A 16263-nucleotide genomic window follows, 5' to 3' on the forward strand; every position below is an offset into this window, starting at 1 on the left:
TAGACATTTATATGAAAAAACACGTAAAAAATGACTGACACCTGACTTTGATTGGATTTTACTACCCCTTACTATCAATATTTTGAGATTTGGGCATTAGCGTATAGCTATCGACCTATGTTTCCGAACTTCTGAGGCTGGTTTCGTCTCGATCGGACTAGCGGTTTCGAAGATATCAGCAAATGTTTTTTAAGCACTAAATTACAACTCTGCGCAAACCATATGCCGAAACCTGGCAAGTCTGGTATCGTTGGAGTCGGCAAGGATTCAGGAGACCAAAAAACACACTCCCATCAAAATATGTCAACCACACCCAAAGTTATAAGCGTTTGAAAAAAAAAATTCTCCACTAGGTGGCGCTGTTTCGAAACTTCTCAGGCTACTTCAGGGCATCGTGGTGATGACCCATACCAAGTTTCATAACAATCTGTTCATGCGTTCATAAAATACAGCATTTTTGCACATAATTCAAAATGGCCGACATCCAAAATGGCCGACATGGTAAAATTGGATATCAGTCGACTCGGCATGACGCCCTGAATCTAATGAGACCAATTTTATGATTTTTGGATAAACGGTTCAGAAGTTATAAGCCAAAATAGGCATTTTTCGTATCTCCGGACAGGTAGGTGGCGCTGCGCCGAAACGCTGCATGTTGCTTCAAGTCATGCTTGTGATGACATGTACCAAGGTTGGTTTGAATACGATAAAGCGTTGCGGAGATATAGCCTTTAGTGTGTTTTTGCAACCTCCACGTAAAATTTGTTTGTGCGTTTATTGAAAACGATTGGACGAATCAACTTGAATTCCATAACTTTTTGTCAACATGCTCTGAAGATGATCTGTTTCAATTTTCGTGAAAATCGGAGCAACGGCCTAGGAGGAGTTCGAAAAAGTAGGTTTTTCAGAAAATTCAAAATGGCGGGAAAATTTGCATACCGGAAAATGACATCATAGGGTGAAATCGAATCGGCTTGAGCCAAGGAATCCGATGAAAAAAGAATTTTGTTTCTAGCCCTTAGGGGTCAAAAGTTATAAGCATAAATATGAGTGAAACTTTGGACAGGTGGTGGCGCTAGAGGGATTGAGTTAGAGGCACCAAATTTGCTATAGTGACAGCTCAGACTGGCCTCTATGAGTGTGCCAAATTTCACAACTTTTTACCATACGGTTCTATGGGCTGCCAGAGACTCCTATGGCGGAAAAAGAAGAAGAAGCAGAATAATAATAGGAACACTAACGATTTCAATAGGTGCCTCCGCACCTTCGGTGCTTGGCCCCTAATAATAGGAACACTAACAATTTCAATAGGTGCCTCCGCACCTTCGGTGCTTGGCCCCTAATAATAATAATAATAATAAAGTACAATTACTCTGTGACTAGCCTACAGGTTTATAAATATTTGGCATAACATAATAGCAACACTATGCAAATGAATGATTTCACTCAACTTAGCTATAGTTTTAATAAAAGCAAATGTATTAAAGATACATAACTTAATTACAATAAATAAATAACACTAGTAACAGCTTCCACTTATAGTGCCTTTGGGTCAACTAACCATTTTATCTTTTCACGCCACAAAACTAAAAACATTCTGTGTCCTGTCCACAAATTCATCATTAACAAATAGACACACACAAAAAAATAAATAAATAAAACCGTTTATATTCAACATAAGTCGCATTTTTCAGCGACAAAATTAGATCAAATAACTCACGTTGCTATTCAGATTAAATGGCAAAAACATACCTTATCGTTCATCAAACGTGTTGAGATGTGCCATCTATGGTCAGGAGAAAAGAATAAGGTGTGTTACTGTTATAACTCACAAATCAAAAAATCAGAAACCAAATATATTTGCATTAACTTGCCTGGCTGTCGTGGGAATTCAAAATTTGCTCATGATGTCTTAGACTACTTGTTTCCACCCGGTCGAAAAACAAGGACGCACAGTGCACCATTTATAGCGGTATCATAACACTAATAAAACTTCCAAATGCTGTTGTAGTTTTAAAGCAAGACAGGAATTAATAACCACTCGTGTGGAAACTAAAAATGAACACACCACTTCAGAAACGCGTTTATCCTAAACTGCCCGTGTGGATTGTGGAGGATCATCATGAGGTAACGTTAAGTAACTTACTATACTAAATAACTGCATACAACAATCAAAGAAAATCATAAAGAGGTTTTGAATGATAGATCACCTCCTAAACGTGTAAAGCAATTATGAAATGCAAAAAAAAAGTTATTGAAATGTAATTCCCACCTGTTTTAGGTTGTAAAACACATATATCGTGCCATCGGTTCTAAATATATTCCTATGAAGGACATTAAAATGGTCCATTTGGACTCCCATCCTGATCTCCTCATCCCTGTGAATATGCCTGCTGACACGGTGTATGACAAAGAGACTCTGCTCAGGTGAGTTTATAAGGGTTCTCCATCAACTCTGTGCTCTTTTATAGATCAGAGAGGTTTTGTTTTTAATTTAATCATATTAAAAAGTACATTCATCTGGAATCATTTTACTGAGATCATAATTTAGTTCTGCTATATATTTTATTGTTTTACCCTAGTCCCAGACACAAATTTAAGAAATTCTTAAAAAATTATTCACTTTGTTTTTTATTCATTTGCAATCAAGTCCAGTCAAATATAGTATATATAGTTGTTGTTTTTATTATTATTGTTATAGCTAAACAGAAACAAGTAAATCACTTTATTCCAAAAAATGTTTAAAATGTACTTTTCACCAGTTAATGCTAAAATGCTATATATATATATATATATATATATATATATATATATATATATATATATATATATATATATATATATATATATATATAAGAATATCAGTCCGAAATTGAGAATGTTGTGCAATGATATAATTTACAATGTTGTAAATGCTGAAAGTGAACCCAAAAAGATTAGGTGTCAGTCCATGCTTAATTCATGATAATATTATTAAACACAGAGAAGAAGAAAAAAGTGTCAAATTGTACGTTTAGAGGTACAGCAGCTTGTCACTGGGGCAGTACCCTTAAAAAGATATTTTTGTGACATCAACTTTTTTATTCCTAAAAGGTGCATATTAGTACCTATACAAATATGTACCCTTGTACCTTTTTATGGTAAAAAAAGGTACAAATATATGTCCTTTTAAGGGTACTGCCCCAGTGACAAGCTGTGGTCCCCCCTACAGGTGTGCAGGTGGATACCTATAAGTGTCCAGGGGTGGTAAATCATTGTTAATTTTCTTGGAAAACCCACATTGATTATCTCTGTTCAAAATTCCAGCAATGAATGTATTTTTTAAGAAGACTTATGCTGTTTGGTGTAAGTCAGAATTATTCAATTATTTTTTCAATCAGTTTTAGGTAGTATGTTAAATTATGGGATGCAAGCTTGCTGTGGTAATCAATCAGTCCAATCCAAATCACAGCTTGCATGTCTGCAAACTGCAATGACAGTTATGGGTGTAAGAGAATATATATCACTTCAATTAATTTTATAGAGTCCCACTTTGTAAGGGCAACGTTTACAAAAGCAAATGTGTGTGTGTGTGTGTGTGTGTGTGTGTGTGTGTGTGTGTGTGTGTGTGTGTGTGTGTGTGTGTGTGTGTGTGTGTGTGTGTGTGTGTGTGTGTGTGCGTGTGCGTGTGCGTGTGTGTGCGTGCGTGCGTGTGTATGCGCGTGTGTGCGCGTGCGTGCGTGCGTGCGTGCGTGTGTGTGTGTGTGCCAAAATAGCTTCCCTGCGCTCTTGCATTGACTTCACTTCTGATGATGCGTACTGGTGTGAGGGTTGTACGACCTGTCATCACTCACATGAGATCACAGCAATAGCAAACCACAGTGATCTAATCAATTTCCAAGATGCTTGGTATCTGAATATGGACTTGGATATCTGTCACAATAGGGAAGAAAAGACCAAAGTCTAAGTCAAATGTGCCCTTTGTTGAAGAAACACCCATAAATGCATGTATATGAATATGAATATTCCTCTGCCTATTAAAAATAGAGAAAGTTCAAAAGGGCAGTTTATGCTGTTGAGACTAAAGCCCATTGATATTTGTTCGGATTATTAATTGCAACAGTGAAAATAAGGGTTGACATGTTTTTGTTTGCTCTTGCAGTGAGCTGAGCATTGAGAATTGGATTATGCCAATGGTCTATGCTGGACACGTATCCCACGTAGCTTGGTTGCATCCGTACTGGGCTCAGCAGATCAAAGAAGGAGAGCACTCCATGTGTGTGGGGAGAGATTCATCCACAACCACCATCAGGTCAGGTGCAGCATATCAGCATGTAGCCATGAGATGGCAGCAGACGTTCATTTACTATTAATAAGAACGAGACCTCCACCCTGTCAGGAAAAATTGTGCCGTTAGAATCGTGTTTAAAATCTTTCATAAGAAATCTTTCTCTTTGCAGGGTGACAAGCAGAGACGATTACTTTTTGAGTGACGCTCTTTACGTTCCACTGAGTCAGCTGGAAAACCCAAAAGAGTTACAATTAAATGTCATCCGAGTGGATCCTGTCAACAGTTTGCAGAAAAGGAGACATACAAATGGACAAAGCAGTGCTAAAATATGCAAAGCAGCTGTAAAGGAAGACAGTGATGTGCAGTTCAAAAGGGACGCCCCATGCAGTTCCTCTTATCAACCGCTCGATGGCATCACTGCATCAGAAAACGCCAGTGACGCAGTCATGAAGGCTGATGAGGGGTCAACAAGCTACATTACAGACAAGCTTTTAGCCGTTATAGAGCAAACCGACCCTTTCATACTTGACATTGACTTGGATTTTTTCTCCTGTAAGAACCCTTTCAAGGAGATGTATACACAGGTAGAGTGAATCAAGGAAACACAGGAGACTAGTATAGTCTCTATTCATTTGTTTGCGATAGCGAATCATTTTTCATATATTCTCACGCCTACATACTGATATAGAAAAAAACCTTTCTAGACAAATGGAAGATATTAATTTTTACGGCTTAAATGGAAATAGTTTATTCATGACTCATATGGAGTCGATATATATATTTAAAATCCTTGGCATATAGTGAGGAAAATGTTTTTTGAAAGTAGTCTCTTAATCTCACAAAGGCTCATTTTTGTTGATCAAAAGAGTATTATTGTCAAAAAAAAAAAAATGATTATATTAATATATTTTCAAATGCAATTTATGTCTTTTGAACTTTCTATTCATCAAGGAATCCTAAAAAAAAATTACCCAACAGTTTCAACATTGATAATAATCATAAATATTTCTTGAGCAGTAAATCATTATATTAGGATGATTTCTGAAGGATCGTGAGACACTGAAGACTGGAGTAATTATGCTCAAAATACAGCTTTGCATCACAGGAATAAATTACATTTTAAAATATATTCAAATAGAAAACAGTTATTTTATATTTTAATAATATTTCACAATTGTACAGCTTTTTTGTATTTCTAATAATATAAATGCAGCCTTGGTGAGTAGAAGAGACTTCTTTTAAAACATTACAAAATCTTACCGTTCTAAAACTTTTGACCAGTAGAGTGTGTATATGTATTCAATGTCTGTTTACCACTGTTACAGGAAGAGTATGATCTTCTTCAAGAGTTGTACAGCTTTAGCAGGCCACAGCAGGATCCAAATGAGGTAATGAAGATTCCTAATTAAATGAACTGGAACTAATCATGAGGTGTTCATTCAGTCTCAGCCAAAGAGGATTTAGGCATTCCTAGGCACTTTTTTCACTTTTATAAAGCTGTAGCAACAACAATAATGTTTTGACAACTGTCCTAGTTAAATTTAACTTTTAAATTTAACTGCTGTGCAGTAAATTGTGTAAAATTGTGTATATATTGACCGTAACAATAGCTTTTATCAAAATTTTCAGAACTTGATTTGTTGACATCTTATCACACCCGAATGCTGAACAATGCTGTTTTCTATTTGAAATGTATTTTAATCGTCAATTATATTATCAGCATGACAATGTGAGTGAAAATCTTCTTTCAGAGGTAAACTTAAATTGCTTAGTGTTGTCACAATCACAAATGCACAGTACACTACCATTCAACAGTTTAGGCTTGGTAAAAAAAAAAAATCTTTGGGGTAATGGGAGTAATTTCTTTTTCTTTTTTTCTTTTTCTTTTTTTGGGAGAGAAAAAATGTGTCATGTATGCTCTAAATTCAATAAGACCAGGTATAATACCTGGTACAAATGCTATCCTTTATGTTAAATGTGGTCTCTGGATTTTTGGCCTCAGTGTATTATGTTGAATACAGGACACATAAGAAGGCACATTTTCCAAGGTGGCATATAACAGTCTTCTTTACAGATCTATTTGTTGGTTTTCAGGAGGAGCTTTTGGATTGTGTAGAGAGACGCACACACCAGCTTGAAGACCTGGAGGCTGCATTTGCTGACTTGGTTGAGGATGACAGCCAGGAAACTGTTGAACGTTTAGCAGCAAACCCAGGGTACGCATTACTGATCTCATTGAGACTGTAGAGTCACAGGCTCTGTGATTTTTGATTAAAGCTCCATATCAGCGCAATATTGGCATTGATTGATTGCTATACGTATATGGTCGATATGCATTTAATCAAGCAGAAGATGACAGCCCATTGATCCCACCCCCCACCCCGTTTCTATCTTTGCAGAATGAAATCTCTTGTCAGCCTTGTACACAGCCTTAAGAAACGAACACAGTCACCGGACTATGAAATGGTGAAGTGTGTGTGCGTGTGTGTGTGTGAGAGAGAATCATGTTTGTCAAATGTCTGTAATTCAATGTAATCCCAAATAGTCTTTTAAGCTTTCAGATACGACACTGATGTATGTATAAAAATAGAATTAGTATCCTCTTATTTTGCCTTATTATTTTAATACATTTCTCTGGCATAATATCCATCTATTTTACTGTAGAGTATGCATGCAGTTTTCTGAAATGTGTCTCATATCCAAACTAGTCACGTTGTGTCTGCTTGAGATCATTTTGAATTTGAACAGTGTTAAAATAAATCAAATATGAATACTTGTCAACAAATCCTAATATGAAATTTCATTACATTTGTTCATGTTTAACTTCAATTTAATATTTAATATAATAGTCATATGAGACCCCAAACACAAACAATGTAAAATATATTGATGGAAGATCTGTGTGTGTGTGTGTGTGTGTGTGTGTGTGTGTGTGTGTGTGTGTGTGTGTGTGTGTGTGTGTGTGTGTGTGTGTGTGTGTGTGTGTGTGTGTGTATATATATATATATAAACTTTGTATGTATGTGTATACACACACTCACACTCACACACACACACACACACACAGTAAAAAAGTAAAAAACTATTATGCTGAAACATTAAGAAAAATAAATCTAATTCAATATATGCTTTCTAAAACAAGTAAATATATCTTAGGTAACTGTATCTTGTTTCAAAGATGTTTAGATATTTTTTAATGAAAAATGAGATGACATGATACTGATTAAATACTGATTAAACAAATAATGTTTTACAGTGATGAGGAAAAATAATACTCCACCTGATAATTAAATGTTAAGTATGTTTGAGCTATTTAAAGGGTTTCCATGGCAAAAAATTCTGTGATTGTCAAACACGAATGAATGAATTTAAGGCACACATTTTCATTACACAAAATGTGCCACTCAAACCAGCAACAAAGAAAGGAACAAACAATCATCTGTACATTTCTGTCTGGTGATTGTGCAACATCAAAACGCATTTATAATATCAAAGTGATGTGTCAGACTCAGAGGTAAATATGCGTAGGTTATGAAGGGTTTCTTCTGATCATGTAAATGAATGTTATCACTTCAAGAAAACCAATGAAAAATATAATTTATCATATTTTTAGATTACTGTAATATATTATATCAAATATAAATCTGATAATGATGATGTATGGACCATTTTTTTGTGAAATGTCCACAGAATCAGAATAATTTGAAATGTAAAATGTGGAACCCTGTATTGAGGGTCCTCAAACAGAACATGAGGGATAACAAATTTGTTTCATTTGGTTTGTAGTGCTGAGGCACGTTGCCAGTGCCACAGGCTGATATAATTTGTGCCTGTGGTGTTGCGTCTAGGTACATCAAGCTGGCTTGACCTGTGATTACTCCGAGCTCCCTCACCACATCAGCAGTGAGGAAGAGATCCAGCAAATGATCACGGCCGTGCAGCTCTTCCTAGAAGCTCTGCCCAAGCCCACCATTGTCACTATATCAAGGTACATCAGTCATTAGAGCATTTGGATGTCTATTTTGTCTCTCCTTTTAAAAAGTACATTGCGTATTTTAATCTTTCAAGTATGATTTGTTACATCCTCTAGGGTTACCAGTTGTACCAGGTGTTGTTTTTTTTCCCTCAGAGAAGCATCAGAAAAATCATATTTCTTGTTTTCTTTTTAGCCTGCATTAATTAGCATTGGAATTGATAATATAATGACTGTTTGTAGGCTGGTTGATGTCCCAAAAGCAAATGAGACAGATGGTGTTATGTGAGACTTATGTGTGTCTCAGTGATCTGTTAGCATGGTTTTTAATGAGCATAGACTCAACATCACACTCATCAATCAGACTCTTATCTCTGTGAGTCAGGGGGAGCTCGGCCCTTCATGGTCCATGAGAATATTTTTCATTATCTAGTCTTTTAATGCCCATTTCTCTGACTGATGGTGCATCGCCATGGCGGACACGCACCATTTTTTATTTACTTCAGTTATTTTATATAGTGGAGTGACCACCAATGGTGGTCATAACCTCAATGGCCTGTGTTAAAACTAATGATTTTCAAGATTTAGAAATGCTTTTGAAATTAGATTCTTATGCTTACAGAGGCTGCATTTATTTGATCAAAAGTACAGTAAAAACTGTAATATTGTTAAATATAATTTCAATTTAAAATGTGTTCTGTTTTATATATATATATATATATATATATATATATATATATATATATATATATATATATATATATATATATATATATATATATATATATATATATATTCCTGAGATGCTAAAGCTGAAGTCATTGTAGTATGCTGATTTATTGCTCAAGAAACAGTTGTGCTGCTCAATATTTTTGTAGACACCATACTTTTTCTGGATTCTTCAATGAATAGAAATCTCAAAAGAGGAGACTATTTAAAATGGAAATCTTTGGTATTATTATTATTATAAATGTTTTATTGTCCCTTTTGATCAATTTAATTTGTGTCCTTGAAAGTATTAAGCATTTTTTAAGTACTTACCACAAACTTGCATATTTTCCTATATAAGAATTTAATACAATAAAATATAGAGGCAGCAAGTGAACATTTTGTCCTCAAAGATGATGTGTTAGAGGCAGGAAAAATGGGCAAGCATAAGGATTAGAGCTTTACAGTTTAGAGTTTGACAAGGGCCAAAAGGTCATGGCTAGATGACTGGGTCAGGGCATTTTCAAAACCACAGCTCTTGTTTCCGGTTTGCAGTGGTCAGTATCTATCAAAAGTGGTCCAAGGAAGGAACCGTGGTGAACCGGTGACAGAGTCATGGGTGGCCAAGGCTCACTGATGTACGTGGGGAGTGAAGGCTAGCCCGTATGGTCTGATCAAAGAAATGAGCAACTGTAGCTCAAATTGCTCAAAAAGTTAATGCTGGTTCTGATAGGAAGGTGTCAGAATAAACAGTGCATCGCAATTTGTTGAGTATGGGGTTACATCGCCACAGACCAGTCAGGGTGCCCATGCTGACCTGTCCACCGCCGAAAGTGCGAACAGTGGGCACGTGACCATCAGATCTGGACCACGGAGCATTGGAAGAAGGTGGCCTGGTCTGATGAATCACATTTTCTTTTATATCACATGGATGGCTGGGTGCAGGTGGGTCACTTACCTTGGAAAACATTTCACCAGTAAGAAGGCAAGCCAGCGGAGGCGGTGTGATGCTTCGGGCAATGTTCTGCTGGGAAACCTTGGGTCCTGCCATCCATGTGGATGTTACTTTGATGCGTACCACCTACCTAGCATTGTTGCAGACCATGTGCACCCTTTCATGGAAACGCTATTCCCTGGTGGCTGTGGCCTTTTTCAGCAGGATCATGCACCCCACCACAAAGCAAAAAAAAAGTAATGAATGGTTTGAGGAGCATAGCAATGAGTTTTTAGGTGTTGACTTGACCTCCAAAATTCTCAATCTCAATCCATTCGAGCGCCTGTGAGATGTGCTGAACAAAGAAGTCTGATCCATTGCAACTTACAGGATTTAAAGGATCTGTTGCTAACATCTTGGTGCCAGATACCACAGCACACTTTCAGGACTCTAGTTAGGAAGGTGGTCGTAATGTTATGTCTGATGGCTGTATATATTTCCATCTTGTAATATACAAGTTTTAAATGTTTCTTCAATTTCCGTTTTTTCTTTGTCAGATCCAGTTTGGATGAGTATTGCCCGGCAGAACAAGTGGATTCCATTCAGACCAGTGTACTGAACATTCTAGAGTCCCTCTTTGGCTGCTTGGATGTTCACAGAGAGTATGAATCAATACCATCAGAGAGCACATCAAAGACCCCATGAGGAGGGAGGTTACATTTCAACAGCAGCTGCGGCAGGATTTTCACCAACGGCTGTTTTCAGAGAGTGTATGTTGCAAAGCTTTTAAAACCGTACTGAGATTTGCTGTGTACTCACTGCTATTGTCTGCACTGAGTGCAAATGTAACTTTGATTGAGATGTATGGATGCGAATGGAAACCTAAATTTAGTGTCCATCTGGGAAACGGTTTTTAATTTAAAAGGTTTGTTATATATATTTGAAGTGCATTGATTCACGATATGAGAGGCTGCCAATGTAGAGTGGAAGGGTTAGATTTTAAATTAAATACTGAGTAATAATTGTTCTGCATTGCCACCAAAATGATGTTTTATTTGCACTGTAAAGTATAAACCCGGAGATGTTCATATAAATTCTGTGCTGCAGTCCTTCACTGTGTATCCATACTTCAGTTTGGGAATAGCAGAATAATTGAGACAAGACAGCATATCTCCTCTCTTTCTGTGTGGCCCTTGTGTTTCAGCTGTCTTTTGTCTGAAGCCTGAGGCGGTTACCAATTCATCTGAGCTTTGTATGTGGCACCCACAGACTTCTAAACTACCACGAATATTCCTGACCTGACTTAAAATTTGACTGCATGATGCACAAATGTGCAAGCAATAAAATTGTAAACCCATAAATAAAAATTGTGTGATTATCTTCTCATCCTTGTGTCATTCCAAATTTGCATGGATTTCTTTCTCATGTGGAACATATGTATTATGGGAAAAAAAGTATATTTTTGTTTTTGTCCATAAAATAGTCAGTGGAGTTCCGGGTTGTTTTGGACCCCACTGACTTTCATTATTTGGACAGCTGAAATATTCTGCAAAATCTTATAATAGTATAAAGACATTCATACAGGTTTAGAACGACATGAGGGTAAAAGATAAAAGGTTGGGGTGAACCTTTAACTATGAAAATACTATAACAATGTAAATGTATTAGTCTGATAACTCACCATGGTATAAGTCCTTATTACCTTATCAAACTAATATGTTTACTTAAAAGGACAACTCCGGCGAATGTTTAAGTTTATCTTGATTGTTATACCTTGGTGAGTACAGTCTGTAGAAATAAAAACTAACCGGATTGGTGCTTGCAAAACAGAGCTATTATAGTTAACGCCCAGAGCCCCCACTCAGCTAAAACGGCAGCTATGGGGGCATAAGCTTAAAGGGTGTCTTTGTGCCTCTTAACAGACATGAAATGCAATTAAAATGTCTGTCCAACATGAACAGGGCCCTTACATGACAACGAGATGCATTTAGCTACTAAGCCATTGTTTAAATTCACCTGTTTTAGACGGCTAGCTGTGTCTCACGCTGAAGTCCTGTGGGGAAAAAGGAAAATAGTCCAGTTGGGAAGAGCGTTGTCTGTGTGAAGAGTAATCTCATTGCTCTGCTCATCGGCTCGTTGGTTCTCAGTATCGAACGTGTCCGAAACAAACGGTTTTTCGATTGTACTGCTGATACGAGAACCGCTGTACGTTCGGTTACTCGTGCATGCTCAGTATCAGCGGCTCGTGAGTTCATCAGTTCTCTCAGCAAAACATGTCTCAGTTCAGTGAACGGTTGGAGTTATAACATAATTCAAGACATTAGTTTATTTCTATTCGGATGGACTGTCACTCATGTGAGAAAGTGAGCAACTAAAATAACTTGTGGGATCAGCGCTGATATGAGAAGCGAACCGTTTAGAACGATTCAGTCCGATTTGGTGAACTGGTTCGACCGGTTCACTAAAAAGAACCGGTTAAAAAGAGCGATTCGTTCGTGAACCGGACATCACTAGAGTGATGATCTGATCGGGCTCACAAGTGAAGATGAAATGGTTCGTGTTTGTGCCTTTCCGAATTGTGGCAACAGAATGCGAACATGTGTAGCGAACGCTTTGACAAGGATGACACAGACACAACATAGTGGGCCGGTTGAAGAAAAATGAGGGTGGGTGCAACCACTGTGGAAGTAATGTAAACTTTATTTATCCTTCCATTTGGGCACACACGGCTTGAGGAAAGATGTGCAGTAATAAAATAATCATGCTTTACACACACAACGCTCTTCCCAACTGGACTATTTGCCTTTTTTCCCACGGGACCTCAGCGCGAGACTACAGCTAACGTTAGCAGTCTAAAACAGTATTTAGGTGAATTGAATCAATGGATAAGTGGCTAAACACATCTTGTTGTCATGTAAGGGACCTGTTTATGTTGGACAGACATTTTAATTGCATTTTATGTCTGCTAAGAGGCACAAAGACACCCTTTATGTTTTTGCCCCAAAGCTGCCGTTTTAGCTGAGGGGGGGCTCTGGGCGTTAATTGTAATAGCTCCGTGATTTCACAGTTAGTAGTGCAGGATATTAGCCTGACAAGCCAGACCCACATCAAGATGTTTGGTCTGGAAACTCACCATAGACAGGGCGCAATCCGAGGGGCGGGATAAACGGTTGTCTTTCAAACTCCCTCTGCATGCGATAGGATAGCGCTACACCAACCAGAGCAACATGAAGGTGAAACAGAGCTTGTTGATAGATTAAACATTCGCCGTATCCGGTCAGCAAAACTCTGAACACATCTTCCCTTCTTAAGAATGACTTCAGTGCCGTTCTTTGTTCTTTTCTCAGAGAAAAGCTTAACTCCAAGTCTTCCAGAGTCGTGGTCAAACCTGATTTGAAAGACCGCCACCGTTCGCCAGCTTCTGTGTTTACTAGAAGTACGCAAACGCAACTTGGCCGTCGTCATTATGGCCCCGCCCACCGACTCTATACACGATGTGATTGGCCCGTCCAGAGTGAGGGGAATACAGCTCAGAAGGGTATTGAGAGTTCCTAGACGACACTTGCGGGCAGATTAAATTTGCTGCCGCTAGGGTGCGTCTAGATTTCTAGGCTAGCAGGATATTGGAGTTTGACATTGTGGTGTTACATAAACTCACAGTGCAGGTTCTCACAGAGGGCATAAGGAGACATTGGTCACAGTTATTTCTACCAGTCACTAAAAGGCACAAGTTGATTGGTTGCTCGACTAATCGGTGGTGACAACAGCAATTGGGCTGAATCCCGTGAAAGAGATTGCTGCATTGCCATGTTGCCTTTGAATCTACAGCATCAATAACACTACTCTCATCTACATGACAAGAACATATTCTCAACTCATTCTAAAGGGTAAAATCAATTCAATTAATTATTTGGCATGCATTGGATTTGTGTACAATGTGTTCTTAATGCATACCTGCAAAGATAACCAGGACGTCTCTGTGTTTCGACATCTCTCTGATTTCAGAATCTTGTAACAATGCTTGTAACAAATGAACAATGCAACAGTTGACATCAATTAGCAGGCTGCTTCAAAGCTGCTCTGACTTGCAGAAAACAGCAATTACTAATGTTCTGTGCCATTACATTTATGACTTCTGAGCATAGAGGTACATGCACAAAAATTGCTTTATTCAATTTACTTCAGATGAATACAAGCTTCCGTGATGAATTAATATGACCTGCCATTTTAGATGCTCTCAGAAGAGCAACTATGACGCATGCTGGCTTTCTCTCCAAAAATATGTACCATTAACAGTAATCTCAGGCAGAATTATAGTCCTAATATTGGTCTGAGTAAATGGTTTGCACTGAATAACACAGAGCACAGGTGGATGTCTAAATTGTTTTGATCCTGAACTCATCCCAGCTCTAAGTTGTTTCCTCTGTTCTGACTTGTGCACAGGAAGCAGCAGTGGAGGTATAATTAAATACAATTAAGGTTTTTATCTTTTTTTACTCTTTCTAATGTACATCATTTTATTTATATTCAGAAAAATAATCTGAAAAAAGAGGTCAGCCAGCTAAATCTGGCCAATAACAATAGATATGCAAATGATGCAGTCATTTGTTTCTGTCAAAAATGTATCTGAAAGTGATAACAAAAAATGAATAAATAAAATCTTACACCTCCTGTAATGGAGCTCAGTGATAAATAATTATGTCCAAGATTATGAAAAGTAGAAATACTTCAAAAGTAGTTCGAAACACAAGTGCTTCGTATTCCTCATACTTTCATATTTTAATTAATAGATCTAAAAAATAATAAGTCAAGTGATGTACTTTCAATTAAAAGTACAATAAATCCTTTCACTTTGAGTAAACTTGTTTTTAAAGATTTTTTTCAAAGTAGTTATTTTTTGTCATAAGCAGACATGTTCCTATATTTCATTTAATCTGGATAAAAGGGTGCTTTTTCATTGAAAAGACTAAATGATATATATATAACTCAGTAACCTTGAGTCATCCGTCCTCAGTCTTTTATGGTTTTCCTCTGACATGATACAGTAAATTGGCTTCCTGCATGTTATGCCACGCTGACATTGATTTGGAGGTCAAACAGTTTTCAAATAGTTATATTTTAAAGGTGTCATGAAGTGGCTTTTTTATTTTTGTATATTGTTGTCTGATGTCAACTTATGATGTTTGTGTGGTTTTTACATTCAAAAACATTATAATAAATAAGTAATAGGCTATTTTATAGCCTGGTTTTGAGGCTCTCTCCTGAACGCTGGGTTTTGATGGACGTGCCGCACTGGAGACTTGGAAATAAACGGCCACAGCTAGGATTGGATAAGATTCGCATATTTAATTTGCTTCAGCTCCCTCATCATTACAGTATGTATGGGAATTGTTTGGAAAGCGTGTGGGATTGGAAAATGGCAACCAGATTGAACGGCAACGCAAAACGTCTTCAGACAAACCCAATTATTTATCTGTCATCCACCCATGATTGATTGAAATGTCATTTTTTTATTACTTGGCCCCGTCCGATGATTGGATATAAGCACGAGCCATGCATCACACACACACGCATGCCAAGTACGTTGCAGACAGCATAAACAAAACAGTTTTATTTTTCCTTTAAATATCAAGTCAAGAGAGTGAGCAACGCACATCAAGGAATGTTATTTCACTATTTATACATTTTAGTCGCCCGTCTAAAAAACACATAGCCCCGGGACGGTGGGCTTTGCGAGCCCTGGCTCAAGTCTGACCCCGAATCGCAATGAATCAACAACACCTAAAATAAAGGATTCATCAGCCTTTGACAGCATGCTAATGTTCAGTTAGACACACACACACAATAGTATCAAAGGATATGTAACAATGCAATACTATTTAAAAACATATTTAAAAACATTTAAACAAATAAAGTACAATTTTACTTACATTAGTGTGTTGCTTCATTCATTCATGTAATCTCATCCTGTCTGCAAGTCACTTGTCAAACGAATCCGTGATGTAATGAAGTTACCTGATGTGAGCTGGATATTCATTAAAAATAAAGTTCATCCATGCATTCATAATATTGGAACTGTATTGCTGTACTCGTCGACAATAAAGGCCATGTCATGTACAAGTTTGTTTGTGTGGAGTAATATTCATGAATAAAAACAGTTAATATTAGTCATAAATATTGTTTTTTAAATGTTTTTTACCCATTTTGTTCTACTCAATTGTATGTGTTAATGTAGCAAATGAAGTTACGCCAATATACTTTTTTTTTTTTACTTACATTTATTCAGTTCATACAGTGTCTGTCATTGATTTCACTGCTTTAAAATGTACTCAATTTTTTTGTGTAAAAATGTTTGACAAATTATTTTTTTTTAGTAAA

The 16263-nt window shown here is 37.1% G+C and overlaps 1 protein-coding gene across 1 annotated transcript; it reads left to right on the forward strand.

The window, feature by feature from the left end:
* Nucleotides 1-1946: 1946 nt before the first annotated feature.
* c9h5orf22 (chromosome 9 C5orf22 homolog) lies at nucleotides 1947-11271 on the forward strand. The gene is made up of 9 exons (XM_067453033.1): nucleotides 1947-2127; nucleotides 2282-2427; nucleotides 4142-4291; nucleotides 4440-4854; nucleotides 5596-5658; nucleotides 6365-6486; nucleotides 6670-6736; nucleotides 8119-8258; nucleotides 10443-11271. The coding sequence occupies exons 1-9, from the start codon at nucleotides 2059-2061 to the stop codon at nucleotides 10588-10590; spliced, it is 1320 nt and encodes a 439-aa protein (XP_067309134.1). The 5' UTR covers nucleotides 1947-2058; the 3' UTR covers nucleotides 10591-11271.
* The last annotated feature ends 4992 nt before the right edge of the window (nucleotides 11272-16263 follow it).

The sequence above is a fragment of the Pseudorasbora parva genome, chromosome 9 (genome assembly GCF_024679245.1).
Source record: "Pseudorasbora parva isolate DD20220531a chromosome 9, ASM2467924v1, whole genome shotgun sequence".
Classification (NCBI taxonomy): Eukaryota; Metazoa; Chordata; class Actinopteri; order Cypriniformes; family Gobionidae; genus Pseudorasbora; species Pseudorasbora parva.